Source organism: Neovison vison, chromosome 7, assembly GCF_020171115.1.
Source record: "Neovison vison isolate M4711 chromosome 7, ASM_NN_V1, whole genome shotgun sequence".
In the NCBI taxonomy this organism is placed as follows: Eukaryota; Metazoa; Chordata; class Mammalia; order Carnivora; family Mustelidae; genus Neogale; species Neogale vison.
Window position 1 is genome coordinate 17783010 of NC_058097.1, and position 18108 is coordinate 17801117.

The 18108-nt window shown below is 49.4% G+C and overlaps 1 protein-coding gene across 3 annotated transcripts; it reads right to left on the minus strand.

Moving 5' to 3' along the window:
* Positions 1-1105: 1105 nt before the first annotated feature.
* Positions 1106-16873, minus strand: NUTF2 (nuclear transport factor 2). 3 transcript variants are annotated; one of them, XM_044255909.1, is made up of 6 exons: positions 16768-16869; positions 10094-10262; positions 6638-6765; positions 4120-4191; positions 3937-4035; positions 1106-1615 (listed from the first exon to the last, which is right to left on the minus strand). In XM_044255909.1, exons 3-6 carry the CDS (start codon positions 6734-6736, stop codon positions 1502-1504), a joined length of 384 nt encoding a protein of 127 aa, XP_044111844.1. In that variant the 5' UTR covers positions 6737-6765; positions 10094-10262; positions 16768-16869; the 3' UTR covers positions 1106-1501. The 3 variants fall into 3 exon arrangements, with proteins under 3 accessions (XP_044111844.1, XP_044111843.1, XP_044111845.1); XM_044255908.1 differs by lacking the exon at positions 10094-10262 and having other exon boundaries at positions 16768-16873; XM_044255910.1 differs by lacking the exons at positions 10094-10262; positions 16768-16869 and adding an exon at positions 16304-16444.
* Positions 16874-18108: the final 1235 nt, after the last annotated feature.

Sequence of the window (18108 nt, forward strand, 5' to 3'; positions counted from 1 at the left end):
AACACCTCTTTATTGCAGAAATTTCAGGCACAGGTACATGGAAGAAGCTGTATTGCAGAATACAGGGTGGTTTAAGAGGCACCAGGCATCTACTCTGTCCCAAACCCCACTCCCCAAACACACAGCATCCTAAATCAGTCCCACTGAAATCTCCTCAATTTGTGGTCTGCCTAACTGTGGCGCCCTCACAAATCCTGAAACCCCTAAGAGGGCACCAGCCCAAGACCTGGGTTGGTTCTAGCTTGATTTCTATCTTGCCACCCAGGCTTATATCACCAGAGGTCTCAGGGCTCAAGGGCTAGTTTTGCAATGGGCAAGGCCTCTGTTCCCCAAATTGAGAAGCAGAAACTGCCCCAATAGTTAAGATTTCCTGGGACTTGAAGACAATGTGAAGGTGTGTGTATGGTGAGGGAGGAAGCAGGAGGCCTAGAGATGCCTTAGAGAGGTCTGAGGGGTGAGAAATCCCAGAGCACAAATCCCTCAAACTCAGACTTTCCTAACTCTTAAGTCTATACTCCAACCCAACTGGGCCTTGCTCTGTGGACAACGGAAGCTGGGTGTTCTGGGCACTCCCTCTGGGCAATGACATCCAAAGCAGGTGGTACAAAATCTGAGCTGCCCTCTGCTTGGCTTAGGGTTTATGGGGCACCCTGGGTGTGATCCTGACCATTCTGGGGGGTAAAACAGGACCATCTCTCTCAAAACCATAGGGTAGTTTTGCTGAGGCCTCAGTCCAGAGCACCTGAACCTGATGAGTCACTTTCAGGGGGATTCTAGATCATTTCTATTACCAGAGGCCCAATCCTACGCAATGTAGGAGTCATCAGAACTGACTGCAAAGGCTCTGGGGCAGAGGAAGCTTTGGGCTGGACCTGAGCTGTCTGCAGCTCAGTTTTCCAAGCCCAGTGGGGCTGAGGTGGGGAATATTATGCCCTACAGGGCTTCTGAGAGAAGCTAGCTGGGAATGCCACTTCAGCAGTTTTCTCTTTGCCACAGGTATTGTTGAGTTGGGGGAAAGGGGGTAAGATGAGACATGAGAGAGCCAATGGGGCAAGGTGACTACTGATGCCCAGCCAACTATTAAACTAATTAAAACAATTTAAACTGTTAAGAAAATTTTGTGGTTTTATTGTATCATGAGGCATTGAAACATCCGAACAAATCAATATCGGGCGGTGAGGCAGCTGCTTTCTCCTTCACTTCTTTGGGTTACTAGAGCAACTTGTCAGTAGATTAAAAAAAAAAAAAAAAAAGACAACCTTTTGCATTACTTAAGTCTTTCCAAGGCATGCGCTGGTACAACACAAACTTCTCCTGTCAGATGCAACTAGTCTAGCATCCAAACATCATGCACAATACCTCGGTAGCAGCAGCGCACTGCACCCGCTCCCACCGCGGCCCTGCTCATTTGTGTATGATATTTGGAGCATCTGGAGGAGTGTGAATAGTATCAGGAAGAGGAGGGAGGAGGAAACAGCATGAGTGCCTGGCTGGGAGGAGGTCAGCCGAAGTTGTGCAGGGCAAGCCTGAACATGTCATTGGTGCAAACCCAAGCATCGTTGATGTTCTTTAAGAGGAACATCTGGTGGAACCCCATGATGGGGTCTTCATCAGCCTGTGAGGAGAAAGAAAATGCTTCAGTTAGTGAGCCTAAGAACAGGAAGGTGGTTCAGGGGTTGGGGAGCAGGACAAACAATGCCGACTTTGGGATCAGATCCTACTGTCTTGGACTTAACTTCCAATACAGCCCCAGGATACTTGAGAACATGAACTGATATAATATACTGGGCACACAGGGGGCACAGATGGCAGCTCACGCTGCTGCACGCACCTGAACCACCCAGTAAGTCACTGTTGAGCTACTGCAACAGAGCTCGGAGCTCCTAACTCTAGGCACAGTGATCAACTTGAGAGACTTCTGCACTGCTCACCACGGACCTTACAGTACCTAAATACCAAACAATCTTAGTGTCTGTCTGATTACTATGCCAGGTAGTCCAATTAGGAGAAACTACTCCTACTACTGACTGTGATCAGGTGACTGAGAAAAGGCTCAAAAGTGAGTTCACACTATAATCACACCTCTACAGGGCAAAAATGAAGCAATTCCACCAGGCAATGTTTCCTGTCACGTCATATATAACACTTGCAACGAGAAAAGAAAAGCAAAACACCTTCAGCCAAACTGCAGATGACCAGGATGAAGCCTAGTTAGGGTAGGAGCCCACTCACCCAGCTCAGTATCTAACATTGTTGGGTTTTCTGAAAGTTATCATGAGCAAGAAGGCAAATCAGTCTTTTGGGGATTCTGAGTTGGACAAAAACACCAGAATTAACCTGAAGCCAGGTAGGAATGGGCAATGATTACTGACCCTAGCCTAGAAAGTAGGCACTGAGCCCCCCCCACCCCCCGGAGAGACTATTTCACTCAAAAGGGCCTATTTGAGCACAAACTCTGGACAGGGCACGTTGGGCAGGCAGTAAAAACTGACAGTAAAGTCCAGGCCAGAAGGCAGGTCCCTCTGGGTCCATGGCAGAGGCCTAGAGGCCTCCTCTCTCTGTCCTTGTATTCAACTCAGGAGGCCCCACCTAGCATAGGGAGAAGGCATACAGGCCTTCAGAGCCCCATGGTGACACAGGTCCAGGAGACTGAGACCTGGTCAAGGGGGAACCAAGGAGCTTAAGGCTTTGAAGAGGACAGATCTTGAGAAGAAGGAAGGAAGAGTGCAAAGAGGAGCAGGAGTTCTGGGAATCTGCTTTGCTCAGCAGGTGGAGGAGCCAGCGACCAGCTCAGGGAGTGAGAGCATGGACTCAAACAGTGACTGCGACTCAGCACCCAGCTGGCCCCTGAAGGGCCCACTGCCAGCAGAAAGCCTACCTACATTTCAGGGCATTACAGAAGCCCAATAGTTTGACACCACAGCTCCACCCTGCTCCTATACCTCTTGTCCCTTTTCCAAAAAGGCTCTAGACCAATTCTCTACAACAGTATTTTCTGTAACAACACAAACAGTCTGGGAACCTAGGTGGCTCAGCTGGTTAAGCACCTGACTCATGATTTCTGCTCAGGTCATGATCTCATGGGTCGTGAGATCAAGCCCTGTGTCAGGTTTTGCACTCAGTGGGGAGTGTTCTCAATGTCTTCCCTCTTACTCTCTCTTTCTCCCTTCCTCTGCCCCTCCCTCCACTCACACACATTCTCTCTCAAATAAGTAAATCTTAAAAAAAAAAAAAAAAAAAAAAAAAAAATGGGGGCACCTGGGTGGCTCAGTTGGTTAAGTGACTGCCTTTAGCTCAGGTCATGATCCCAGAGTCCCAGGATCGAGTCCTACATCAGGCTCCCAGCTCCGTGGGGAGTCTGCTTCTCCCTCTGACTTCCTCCCCTCTCATACTCTCTCTCAAATAAATAAGTAAAATCTTAAAAAAAAAATTTATGTCTGCACTGTCCAACAGGCCACCATAAGGGCTATGAGCACTTAAAACATGGCTAGTTCAAGTGAGAAACTCCATTGTAACTTTATTTCATTTTAATTAATATAATTTTAAAACTAACATTAAAGGACACCTAGGTGGCTCAGACGATTAAGCATCTGCCTTTGGCTCAGGTCATGATCCCAAAGTCCTCAGATCAAGGCCCACACTGCTCGGTGGGGAGTCTGCTTCTCCCTCTCCCTCTGCCTCGCCCCCTGCTTATGCTCTCCTCTCTGTCTCTGTATCTCTCTCAAACGAATAAATAAAATCTTAAAAAAAAAAATTAAAGTTAAAATGTAATTTAAAAATGTGACTAGTGGTTGTTATTGTACTGAATTACACAGCTCTAGATGCTTTGGGTGTCCCTTAAGAAGCAGGTCACACCACAGCGAAGGCTGGGGTGCAGGGCTCTTCTCTGCCACCCACTCCTCCCTACCACCAGTATTACGAGGCAACACTACTTACCTTGAGCTGGCCCACAACCATGCTGATGATGCAGCTATCTGGCGTGGGCTGATGGTCCTGTGCCGTGATGCTGTGCTGGATTTTCTGGAACGGAAGGCTCTGCAAAAGAAAGAGTGTGCGGCATGCTGCAGCCAGCAGGGCAGGGAAGCAGCCGCTTATAGCACGGCCCTGGCCCTTACTTACAGACAGCTTCTCCACAATAGCAGCTTTCCCCTGGAACTGCTGTCCTTCCCACGTAAGGCATGATGCGTCAATCTGAAACCCAGAAAACATAGGGTTAGGGCCTTGTTTGGGAAAAAATGAGTCCAAACCTCAGTTTCCTTATTGGTGAAGAAAAGAACTGAAGGTAGCTTCCATACTTTACACTATTAACAATCTCTTTAATTATTCCCTATTTTCCCAGAGCCCAGGCTCTGAAACACTAAGAAAATATAAAGGTATTTAGTAAGCTCGTTACCAGTTTTTATTCAAGAAGTTATATGGCCTCTGATATGCCTGAGCCCCAGGCTGGCTATACAGAGCCAAGGTTCAGCCCAAAGTCATCCTGCTGTGTGGTCAGTCAGCACCAGAAAGCCCACAAGAAATAAGGAAAACAACCTATATTCATCACCATCTCTAGACCTTAGGCTAAGTTCTACTGAGGCCATTCCCATGGGGGACATCCATAGGATCAGGGAAGGATGGAAGCTGATAAGGCCTCCCAAGGCCTAGCCTGGGACCCTCCCTTCCATCAAAATGCAATCCATTAGCTTTCTCCCCTTCTCTCCAGATCTCCCCTGCCAGAGCTTTCAGGGGCAGAACTCAAAAAGTGCCTCTGCCACTTACCAGCTATAACATTTGGCAAGCCACTTATTTTTCTGAGTCTGTTTCCTGATTATATATATATATATATAAAATTTTATATATATATAATTCAGGACCGAATCCAGGATCCTGGGATCATGACCCAAGCCGAAGGCAGACTCTTAATAACCGAGCCACCTAGGCGCTCCTATTTATATATTTTTAAAGATTTTATTTATTTGAGGGACGCCTGGGTGGCTCAGTTGGTTAAGCAGCTGCCTTCGGCTCAGGTCATGATCCCAGGGTCCTGGGATCGAGTCCCACATCAGGCTCCTTGCTCGGCAGGGAGCCTGCTTCTCCCTCTGCCTCTGCCTGCCTCTCTGTCTGCCTGTGCTCGCTCTCTCTCCCTCTCTCTCTGACAAATAAATAAAATCTTTAAAAAAAAAAAAAAAAAAGAAGATTTTATTTATTTGAAAGAGAGAGACAGAGAGAGCACACAAGTGGGACTGTGGAGAGGGGTATAGGGAGGGGGAGAAGCAGACTCCCCAATGAGCAGGGAGACCAATGCGGGGCTCAATCCCAGGACCCCAAGATCAGGACCCAAGCCAAAGGCAGACGCTTAACTGAATGAGTTACCCTGGGTAATTATCAAGATTTCCTGATCTTTAAAGGGGACGTGTGCTGAGGATTATATGAAATGACACAGATAAGGGTGCCTAGGTGGCTCACTCAGTTAAGCATGTGCCTTCAGTTTAGGTCATGACCTTAGAGTCCTGGGATCAAGCCCAGCACTGGGATCCCTCCTCAGGAAAGAACAAAGATAAAGCACTCCTTTAGGACCTTGCTGACTCTCTTCTCTGGGTCAGGACTGCTTTAATTGATTTTGAGAAGCACTGAGGCAGAAATGTCAGGATCCCAGGGTCAGGTCAATTCAAGTTTTTAAAATTCTCTATCTACGATGACAACCAAATAATTTACATGTGCTGAATTTGACCTTCCACTGGTAAAATACTTTTTTTTCTTCACAGTTGACCCTGACTTTCTAGAGAGAGATAAGGAGTGCTTTACTCACAGTCAGGCTCTGAGGCTACGCTAAATGACTCCTATCAATTCCATTCTGCACAGACCTGCTAGGCATGGCCCAATCCATCAACTTCTGTGACTGAGTCTAGGACAGGTCAGATACAAGTAGTGCTTGGTGTATACGAACATCATTAAAATAGTACCAAACAATGCCTGCCTAGACGGGTTTCTTGAAAGACACATGAGCCTCCCTCAGCCCCCTAGGTAGCTCAGTCAGTTAAGTGTCTTCCTTCAGCTCAGGTCACAATTTTGGGGTCCTAGGATCGAGCTCTGAGTCAGGCTCCCTGATCAGTGAGAAGTCTGCTTCTTCCTCTCCCTCTGCTGCTCCCCACACCCACTTGTGACGTCTCTCTGAACTAAATAAATAAAATCTTTAAAGAAAAAAAAAAAAAAAAAAAAAAGACACACCGGCCTCCCCAGGGTAAACTCATTTGTTTACCATGAGCACAGGAAACTAGACTTAGGGCCTCCAGGAGACAGCTCTGCACTTATGATGCCCATAGCTGCCACCTCCAGAGAGCATCATGAGTCCTCGCATCTGCCTGCTGCTGTCCAATCTGGAACCAGAGGCATTCCCAGGACCACGGAATGGCAAGCCCTGAACACCCTGCAAAGGATACTTGGACCCCTACTCTTACATAAGATGACTGAAAGGAATGTGCAGACCAGGTGGTTGGACTAGGCCTCAGGCCCCCTATCCCATGGACAAAAACTCAAATAGAAAGGTATAGCCGAATCCAGTGAGGGCTGCTAGAATGTGTGAACTGGACAGACTAACCCAATATCTGAATTGATCCCTTGGAGTCCCATTCAGGCCCTAGAGCTGAAGACTTACATAAATTGCGCCTAGTTGGGTTCTGTCGTTATCAAATAACTGGTAGTAATGTTGAATGAAGCTGGATCCAATCTGCTCCCAAATTGGCTTGTCTCCCATTCTGGAGCGTCACCCGGCCTCGTTGAGACCTGCAAGACCAGCAAGACAGAGAGGGAAGTGTTGGTACCAAGGGAGCGGGAGGTAGCCAGTTGCTATTTCCTCACTGACCCCCATCCCTCTTGCCCTCCTTTTTTTTTTTTTTCCCTCTTGCCCTCCTTGAGCAGAAAGTCCTTTGCTGAGGTCTGTATTCCCAAGAAACAGAGAAGCCCTGGCGAACTGGCAGGAAACCCCTCCCAATACAGACCAGCGCAGGGAGCCCAGAGGTGGCTCAGCCCCTCCTCTGAGGAGCTCTGGATGATGAAACAAAGAGGTGACGGGGATATGAAGCATATAGGAGGGGAGCTGAGGGTGGAGCCAAGACAAAGAAAAGTCAGAGTAAGCCCTTCAATGTCTAATGGGGGGGGAGTGGGGCCAGGAGGCGGGTGGCTTTTAAGGAGGAGCTAACCACATCGCTCTCCCACATCTTTTCATTTGATCTTCTCAACAACCTTCAAGGCCAGAGTTGCTGTCATTCTTCCCACTTTGCAGGTCAGAAACTAGATGTCTCTGTGTGGAGTGTCTTCTATTGCAGTCCTCAGTCCCATCAACACCACCCCAGGGCTGTATTGGCAGGTGGAGGAAGACCCAGTGAAAGAGGCGAAGATGGCTCCTCAATGCCCCACTTGCAACAACACAGCAAGTGACCCTCCATTTTAGTCTTGGGAGCAGTCTGCTTCTTTGAGCATTGGTAAATCTCTTCATATATTCATGAACAGAGAGTTACCCCCACCCACTTCAGAGCTGCGGCTATGAGTTCAAAAGATCAGAGAGTAATACTGAGGGGTGTTGGGAGCGGAAATGGAGGCTATGGGAGGAAACATGTTATTTCTTCATACTCCTCATCCCAGCACTGTTTCTGCTGGAAGGGGCTGCCCCTCTCTGGTCTCTACCCACCTCATAGCTACAAACATCACAGCTCTGAGGGTGCTAGATGGCAAACTCGAGCCCCAGATGAGAGGCACTCTGGCTTTGTTAGCCTGGCATAGGAAGGCCACATCTCACTAAAGAATCCCATGACACCATGACTTGTCCATTGTTCTGTAGTTGGGACTATCTCCCCATCTCCTGGTAACAGGACTCTAAACCAAAGAGATGAGGAGGTGGGTTCGACCCTGCCAGACAATGATTAACTGTGGTGGAATCTGATCCAAGTAACTGCCGTAAGAAGGGACTCACCTTCCTCCACTGTAAGGGGATGGAGCCCTGACGTTGCCAGTGGTTGCAAAGCCTCACTAAGGGAACCTGCTAGTTTGCTCCAGTCCCTATGACCTCACCCAACGCCAGAGGAGCCAGCTGGGATGGACAGTGTACGGGGGCAGTGGCTTATTCCCAATCTAGCCAATCTCCTCGCCTATGACCAAAACTCCAGCCAATGAGGGGCCAGGAAGATGAGCCAACTTTATTTTAGGTCCCATAGGAGGTGGTGGCACTAAAAATAGGAGCTCAGCGCTGGGATGACTAAGAAATGTCCAGGAAAGTCTAAAACAAGTAAAAGAGAAAGTCTGGACCCGGCCATGCCTGCTACACAGGAACACAAGGTGTGTCCCAGTTTATCCTCTGCCAAGAAACAAATCAACAAGTGGGAAAAGCATAGGGACAGCAGCTAGTCTCAGCTGCTGTCTTGGTCACATTTCCAAGGGGTGAGACTGTGGCTATAGCCACCCCCCAATCTCTCTGCCGCATCAAACCTCGCCCTTCTACCCTAGTATTCACTATGTTTGGCTCACTCACTGTGGCCCAGCACTACAATATCTTACCCCATGATGTCTTACTCAGTCCCGAAGAGCTCTGGGGCAAAAGGAAAGCTGGAGGAATGGATGAGGGCCATTGCTCACTCACCAAGATGGGGCAGCCCTCAAGAGAAGTCTTGGAGGGGGGGTGGGAGGTTGGGGTACCAGGTGGTGGGTATTATAGAGGGCACAGCTTGCATGGAGCACTGGGTGTGGTGAAAAAATAATGAATACTGTTTTTCTGAAAATAAATAAATTGGAAAAAAAAAAAAAAAAGAGAGGTCTTGGAAAAAGAGTACACGGCTGATTGAAAGAAAAAGCATAAGCAAGTGTCTGGGCATATGAAAAGAGGTAAGGGCAGGAAACCAGGAATCTGGAGATGAAGTGTGGCAGGAAAAAAGGCTAAATAAAAGCAGATCCAAAGACAAGAAAAGTGGTGCCATGTGGTAGGAGAGTGATGCAGAGGAAATGCGGGGGTGTTTATTTCTTTTTCAATATTGTTCTTAAGGTGTGATAACTTGTCAATACTAAAACTACTTGGCAGAAGTAGTGGTGGAGTGAAGAGGGTGGAGGACTAAAGGGACAGGAGGGCACTCTGGTCTGGTGGGGCAGAACAGGGCAAAGTGACTGCTCAAGGCTCCTAGAAAGTGTGAAAAGGAACCTTCAAAACCATATGGTTTGAGGACTTTTCCAAGTAGGGCCCCTGAAGTCAATACCAACCTGTTGGCCTGTTTGACCCTGTTGTGTTTATTTCCTTGTAGTAATCATGACAGCCATGTGGTCAGATCCCACAGTCATCCCACTTTACAGATAGGAAAACTGAGGTTCAGCAATCTATCTTGCCCCAAGCCCAACTGATACTGGGTCCCCTGGTTAAAGCCAGGGCTTTCTTCCTGCTAACTTTGTCCCCAAGCTCTAAACAACAAAGCTGGCCATGTCCCTTTTCTATAACAGCCTCACTTCTGGATTAGACCCTGAAGCTCCTCCACAGGTGGCCTTCCACACCCGTCTCTATGTCCCTACCATTCCCCCCTACCTTCATCCTGCTCCACACACAAAATGACCAGCCACCCCGCTGGGATGTCCTCCCACCCCACATCTGCCTGATTAGTTCCTGCTCTTCCTTCAATTCACTGTTCAGACTCCATCCGTTTGGGTCCTCCCTCCCAGACTAAATGTTGACCCCAACCCCATGTGCAAAACTGTTATCAACACAGCCAGGGCCCATTCTTCTGCCGAAACACTGTAGCTCTGGGCTAAGAGGGTTCCAGTTGTTGTTGTCGCCACACCAGCACAGGAAGTGGCTCAGCAAACTATAGGATTTAGTTTCTGACTCCAAATTTCCCACAAGCTTTCAAATCATGGCTAGGAGGCAGCATTCCTGCATCCAGAAAAAGAAGTAGGGAGCAATGCGCCCCCCATCTATCCTCATGCAACACAGGCAGGGGTCTGGGTCAGGCTAGGAGGATGCTCTCCAGGATGGCCAGCAAGCCCTGACCTTGCTTCTAATACATATACTGCAGAAAGAACAGTCTGAAAAGAAAAACGCCAAGGCTTAGAGCAGTCTCACATCAGATCGGGGACTGACCTTCATGACGGCTTCTCCTACAGTTCTTCCAAGAGGGCCGCTGACCACGCCATCTCCTGCTTCACCCCAACAGTCCGCAGGCTGACTGAGGCCAGGCTCCTCGAGGAGCAGAAATGACCTTGATGACCTCTCGCCCACTGAGCATCAGCCTTCACTGACCTTTAGGTCTCTGTGGGTGCAAAGACCCTCTAAGAATGTCTCAAAAACTGTGGCCCTCTCCCAATAAATTTGCACAATGGTAGAGATGACCCAGCCTTGTGAATAATTTCAAGTTGTTCACACTCCCTGAGGTTCAGCCATAGACCCCAGGTTAAAACCTCTTGCCCAGAAGAGCCCATTAGACAACAGAAATTTTTAATTTTTATCCTCAAATTTTGGGTGTTTCCCAGTGACAAAACTTAAATAGCAGTGTCCAGCTGATAACATGTCATTTTCCCTAATATGTACCAGACACAGAAATGTGCTAAGAGCTTTATGAGCATTTGTTCTTAATACCCTGTGACTCAACTCCCACATTACACTTAAACAAAATGAAGCTTAGAAAAGGTTAGCTAACTCACTCAAGGCCATGAGCCTAATGGATGGTGGAACTAGATGGAACCAGGTCTGGCTGACTCCGGAGCCAAGCCCCCCCAGAGACAATAGGGCAGAGATAAAAAATGAACCAACACACAGGTGAGAGAAGTGCTCCTGGGCAAATAAGGCTGAAGCCCTGACCTCTAACCTTGACTTTCTCAGAGAGGGGCAAGATAGGACTGAACCAGGGCTTCTGCCTCCAAACAAAGGCACGGGCAAGATTTCCACACCAAACTCAACAATAGGCGTTTCATGGGGGATGATCTCACAGTTTTCCCAAACCCACAAAGTCACAGCTCAGTTCTACCATCTCAGCAAATCAGAGATAGATCCTATCCTAGCTAGGCCTGGGACAGGGACGGATGCAGGAAAGTGATAGGGAAGAAGATGTCACAAACTCCAAACAGATACACAGGAAGACCCATGCTTGTCTTTTTTCGAGTACCCATCACCAAGGCCTGCAGGGAATGCCAGCAGACACGCTGAACTTCTAGTGGGATCCCTGAAATCGGCATCAACCATGGCCGTTAGTTATCCTCATAGGTCCTATGGCCCTCAAATGTTCGCAGTTACTTCCTTTTCTATTCTCCCTCACAAGTCTAAACCACTCAGCCTGCCTTCAAGGCTCCCAGGGTGACCTGCCCTCCTGGCTGTCCAACCTCATCTCCTGCCACCTGCTCTCTCCCCTCTACAGTCAGGTATTTCCCTGTTTCTGGGAACATGCTGAGCCTGTTCTCACCCAAGAGCTTTGCAACTATCTATCCTTCTACCTGGATTACTATTCTCCCTGGATCTTCAAGAATCTGGCTCCTTGTCACATATGTGTCAGCTCAAATGTCACTTCCTCACCAACACCTTCTCTAACCAGTCTAAAGTAATTGCCCAGCTACTCATCTCACCATCTTGTTTTGTTTTCTTACCACTTATCATTGCATGAAATAGTCACACTTAATGTATCCGTTTACGATCTTTCTCCATAACCTAGGCGGCCCTGTTCCCATGGTACCTGGCCCAGCCCTGCTTCTCTGGAGGAGAGATTTCTGGACAAACCCTGCTGAATTTAAGTGGCCAAGTGACCCACTTCCCTCCAACTAGACCTTCTGTTCAAGTCATCAGGAAACAACCCTTTGTCACCAATCATCTGTTTGTCTGAGGGTGTGGCAAGTGGGGCTTGCCCACCCCCCCCTTCACCTGAGGCACAGCTGTGGCTCAATAGCAGGCACACAACCACAGCCTCAACATCTGGGGTCTAGCCGACTCCTCCTCTCCCTCATTGTATCACCCTCTGACCCTGTCTCCCCACCAGTAATTGTGGGGATATTGGCAGTAATCAACTGAGAGTACAGAGCAAGACCCAGCTACAAGGAGTCAGTCAAGTCCTAAATGAAGCCCCAGGTCAAGAGCTAGAAAAAAGGTGGTTACCTCAGCTTCCTACACGGATATCACATCATAGAGCGGCCCCGACAGAAGACTGGTAACTGCCTAGTCCATCACTCACCTGCCTGAAGTCTGGAGAGCAATCAGCCAAGGTCTGGTGCCTGAATGGCTGGCTGTATCAGAATGCTTCCCCGGGGCAGACCCAAGGCCTAGGTGCCCCCAGCACTCTGAGAGGCTTTTCCTTCTCTTCTGCCTAGAGGAGGGATCCAGAGCTTTAGGGCTGCCCTGGGTAGCTCAGAAGTTGAAACCTGAGACCTGCATTCTGGTCTTTCTGCTGAGTAGCCTCCCTTTCCCATATCACTCAGAGATCTCTGGGCCCCCGTCCTAGACAGCTCCCATCCATGAACTCAAACCCAGGGTATGAAACTGCATATCAGGTACATATGGACTTGGCTCTCCAGTTGGGCCTGAACTCCTATGTGACCATCCTTGTGGTCTGCTATGACCATGCCTGGCGAACACTGTCCTGACACTCCCAGACTGAGGTGAGCAGAGGAATAAAGGGATGCACATGGAGTCACCAGGGTGCTAAATGGAATGCCTTCTCTGTAAGCCAGTCACAAATGTGCTCTCATTTGAGCCTCATAGCTGTAAAGCTAGTATGAGTCTCATCATTTTCTAGACAAGGAAACCAAAATTCCAAGGGGTTAAGAATTCAAGACGATGCAAGGTCACTAGCATAGCCAGCATTAAAACGTCCACTAAAATGGCAGGGATTAGGACAGCTGGGAGCCAATGTCAAGTAGCAAAAAGTACAGAGGTAACAAAGCAGACAGTGAGGAATGGAGCCTTGGCCTTTTCTTGCCCTCTGAAATCGGCAAGTTCTATACCTCTCGGGAGAGAAAGCCCGAATGCATGCTCAGCAGATCAAAGTAGGACTACACCAAGGGAGAACTTGCATTCACCTAGGACTGAAACCACCTCTGCCAATGGAACCAATGTCTCTACTCAAAGACATCACTCCTGGGGGGCAGCAGTCTCTGCCCTGGTGAGACCCAGGGGCTCTGATGAAGTATGCGAGGCTTTAAGAAAAAATCATTCCATAATTTCCCCAGTCTACTGAAGTTCCCAGGCACATCAAATACACCTGCATCATGAGGGGGAGGTTCTCCTCCTCTGGGACAGTCCCCTCTCTAGTCTCAGGGCTTAGGGAGCTGGCACATAATAGATACCAGCAACATATAAGGACTTAATATTAATACTCTGCTGAGCACAAAAAGCAATCTTAGCCTGACCCCCAGGATCCTATAAGTCTACTTTAACATATAAAAATTCCTTTAGGGGCATGTGAGTGGCTCAGTTGGTTAAGCATCTGCCTTTGGCTCAGGTCATGACCTCGGGGTTCTGGAATCAAGTCCTGAATGGGGCTCCCTGCTCCTTTTTTTTTTTTTTTTTAACATTTCTTTTTAAATTTATTTTCAGCGTAACAGTATTCATTGTTTTTGCACCACACCCAGTGCTCCATGCAATCCTGTCCTCTCTAATACCCACCACCTGGTTCCCCCCCCCCCTTCAAAACCCTCAGAGTCCATAGTCTCTCATAGTTCACTAGGGAGCCTGCTTCTATCTCTCCCTCTGAGGCTCCCCATGCTTCTTCTCTCTTTCTCTGTCAAATAAATAAATAAATAAATAAAATCTTTGAAACAAAACAAAATAAAATCTTAAAAAAAAAAAAAAAAAGAAAAAATTAAATTAAAAAAACCTGAAAAACCAAAAATCTCCACGAGGAGGTTTAACTCAACCCAAGTCCATTAGAAATCCTGCTCAACTTTTTTCTTTTTTTAAAGATTTTTAAAGGCTCGCTAACAATCTTTCTTCTTCACTGCTCTAATCAATGCAAAGCCCCCTCTTCTGCACAGGACCAAGAGCCCCTGTAGGTCCCTTCAACTCAGCCCTAAGCACGTAACAACATTACTCCTTTCCCCAGCACCAGCACTGGGTAAGATTCATCCTTCTACCTTCAGCCTCAGCCCAGAGCCTAACACACAAAAGGCCCAAAGAATGGTTGCTGAATAATACTAATCATTGGTGAGAAAGGAAAAGAAAAAAAAAAAAATTCCTATTAAGATACTAATAGGGATTAAGATACTAATAGGGATTCCCAGTAAGGGAATTCCAGACTTTCTTTTATACAAGTGCTTTGCAATTCCGTAATTTGAGAATTCTGATCATTCTTAAACCACTCATGCCACCCCAACCCGCCAACTGCAAAGACAGCAGAATAAAGTGAGATATGGCTTGAAGAGGAGAAGTACACTCCATGTCACTAAAGGACCTAGTTTTGAGCAGAGAACGCAGGCACCCTCACACCCTGCCATGCTTATACAGCCACATTTTGACTCCCCCATGCCAGGCCCCACTTTCAAGTCAGCCTACCCGAATAGAAGATGCAGACAGATTCTGAAGAACCTCAGGACTCTCCTCTTATCTCTGAGATACAGATGGCCTGCCAAGTTCCAGAAAGGTCAAGGACTTCTGGGGGTCAGGATGCCTACCAATGGCTAGCTAAGCCCAGACACAGAAGTTACAGAAAACTTCTAGGGTTGGAATGAGAGGGAGAGACCAGAATTCCTCCTACTCTTGATGCTGCTGCCAGTGGTGAAGGAACAGTGTCAAGAAGGAAAAGTATCTTTTGACCTTGAAGCAAACCATTGTCATCAAGTCACCTAAGGCTGTAAAATATGCAAACTAATCCACAGAAATAAGCCTACCTCACCTGAAACCTGTGTCCTAGACAGAACCAATCCTGACAATCTAGAGAGGATCCTTAAACAACTGCTTCCAGTACTAAGAGATTCTATCACAGGGATCCTGTGTGTGTCCTGCGGGCAATCCTTCCTTGTTGCCCATCTCCACTAGCAAACCAGACCCTTCCAAGCCTGCTGAATGAACCCGACTTCCATGTGCTTACTGGCCAGGAGGTGGACAAGGAGGTTTTGAGTTCAGAGAGAAGGCAAGTGCTGGTTAGGAGGTCTGGACAGATCTTTGCCTGTCCTCCTTAACCAGGGAGAATGACCAGACAAAGCAGGAAAAAGAAAACTTCCAAAGGCCAGAGCCCAAAGACCAGAAAAACATCACCTGGGGAAATACTCAAGGAAGAAAAAGTCCAGGGGTGGCAGCTTTCTGCCTCATGGGCCTAACCCAACTTTCCTAGGAGACCTGCTTGCTGCTGAGGCCAGGCCTGCGGAGTTTAAGCTGCTGTGTTAATCTTTGCAAGAATTATGGCTCAGAAGCTATACTGGGTCAGAGAAATCAAGGCTCCACAAGCTGTTTCTTCCCCAAATCCCAAGGTTCTCTCTGGACTGGTCCCTTAATACATCATCAGTCAATCAGAAATGCCTTTATAAAGCCCATCAGATACTTTAAAGCTAGATACTTCTCTTCTCCCAGGACTCACAGGGGTAGCTGGAATGATCACTGAAGGCAAATTCCCAAGGTTCAAGCAGCCTCCTGCCTGTACACAGGTTACTCCAGCTAGCAGGAAGTGAACAAGTGAGGGGAGTCTTTCTGCAGCTTTCAGCTCTAGTTCTCCCACCCAAGCTTCAGGAGGGTCCCAGAGAGTCTGAATCTGAGCCCCACACCCGAAATGTGCACACCATCAATGTAGCTTCAAATCCAGTCTCTCGTTTGGCACTGGGCTCATGGTCCTCAGGACTGGATTCTACTTTCTCCTCTACTTTCCCCTCCACTAAAACCCACCTTGTCACCACCATTCTCCTGGAATCATTCTCCTCTGTAGGAGGAGGGCAGATGACTCTGGGAAGGACAGATGTGAGGATTAGGCTACCCCTGGGGTCTAATAACGTATTGGGGGCTCACACATCCAACCTCACCTCCGTGGCTTCTTTTCTCCCCTCCTTCACTAAATGGGCCGGCCAACCTACCCACAGCTGGGGCCTGGTCCCCAGTAGAAGGGCGGGGTCTGAGCCTACCAGGCCGGAGCAGCTCATCGCATCAGGCCAGATCCTCCAAGGCTGCCGGGGGGTTAAGTCCCATGTGGAACCCCCCTCCCGCCCCTGATTCCCTGACCTGCCCTCCACGCAGGAACCCACGCATCAATTCCAGAGTGGGAGTTGGGTTTTGTGCACTCCCAACGGACAGACAAGCAGGAAAGAGTTCACCTACATCCTAGCCCCTCTATGCTCGGAAACCGGGTGAGAATCCTAATCCCGGGCTGCGGCAGGAAAGCGCCCTTACCCAATGCTGACTCCGGAGCGAGCCGGGTGGCGCTTGCCCATCCCCGGATCCTTCGCTGGCGGGTGGCAGGACGTGGGGCTGGGGTCGTCCCGCTAGCCTGCCTGCAGAGCTTGTAGGACTCGGGCAGGCCGGGCTAGGCCAGACGGGGCGGGGCCGGAGAGCCCCATCTGGGTTGGTCTGGACCAGAGAAAAAAAGGCCCGGCCGCCGCGTAGTCCGTTGCACCCGCCATGGACACGATACGGCCGGATAGGCGCCTGGCTGTCTCTCTCTGTTCCCCCCGGCCGCCGCCTCAGAGGACCGGCGGGAGGCGGAGCCGCGCGCGACACATGGCCCCGTCCCCGCGCGGCTTCGGGCCGCCGGTGGGGGGGGAGCGCCCGGAGACTGGCAGCGGAGGCTCCGAGCGGCCCAGAGCGCGGCTCCAGCGGCCCAGCCCCCGCCCCGGCGCGCTAGCCCCGACACTCACCCGAGGGGCTGGCACGATGGCGGCAGCGGCGGCGGCGGCAACCCAGCGCGGTCTGCGACCGACTGTCCCTTCCCCCCTGCCTTCCCTCGCCACCCCGCTGCACTCTGGGAAACGCAGTCCCCCGGAGTTCCTTTCTGGTGTAAGTGTGCCAGGAGAAAACTACAGTTCCCGGTGTGCTATGCGCCGAGGACCAGCCACGGCCCGCAGAGCGGGAGGTGAGGCTAAGCCGGGGAGGGAGGCTGCCAGGGCGAGCCCCTGAGAATTGTGGTCTAGCGGAAGCCTCTGGAACACCCGAGGTTGGCGCCAGGCAGGGGTCAGGGCTTAGTTGTCGCCAGGTCCCAGCTGGTCCGGCCCCGCCCAGGTTGCGCTGTGGTTTGAAGCAGGTCCCGCCTCCGTGGGAGTCCCGCCTGGCCCTAAGCAGGCCCAGCCGCCCCTCCCGGGGCCCCTGCGCTGTTTCCGCTCCGGAACTCTCCTCCCATTTGGTCCTCTAGCCACCCCTCCCACCTCTGGCCCTTCGACTCTTCCGAGCCGGGCTCTAAAGTCAGCCAGGGCGGAACCCGTAGTGTCTGCTGTCCCAGCATTCATGCGCCCTACCAGGCCCAAACCTGATTTCGAGCAGTCGAAGCTTTCCTTTGGGCTGGAGACGCAAATGCTCAAGTCGGACTTAGCTGGAGACATGATTCCTCTTACACTTGTACCACTTGGGCTCTCCAAAACATTCCAAGTTGGGTTTTTTTGTTTGTTGTTGGTTTTTGCAACAGTCAAGGCAGCTAAGAGTTTCATTTTTATTAACAAGAAAAGCGAACTGGCTCTCCCAAACTTTCCCCGTGACTTAAGCGACCAGATTGTCAATAATCCCATTTCCATCGTTTCCTGGGCATTACAAACATTTGAAGTAAGGCCTGTGTCTAAGTCAGGCCTGTTGGGGAAATGCTCTATAGCTAACCCAGGTGGACCACAGGTAAGGGAAATATCCTGGCAGCTCCATGCTTTCCCTTCTGGCCAGAGATCTCAGTATTCCTGTTCTTCCATAAGTTTTGCACCTTCACCAATATATATACACACACACACAACATTCACTTCCTGGGGATGGTTGGTAACACCAGGTTTGCACTACTTAGCCTAATTCGATGCTTATTACTTAGCCAGTGAGAACTCTGGTGGTGCATCTGGGACCTCCCTTGTTCTGTCATTCCCCCACACCCTAGAAGTGAAAACTCTGGATAGACTGTATGCAAATAACCCCCAGACACCAAGAGTCTTGGCCAGAGCCTGGCCTTCACCTGTCCTAGGTATGCTGCTGAGACAAAGCAGAAACAGTGTGCCTTCAACAAACAGGAG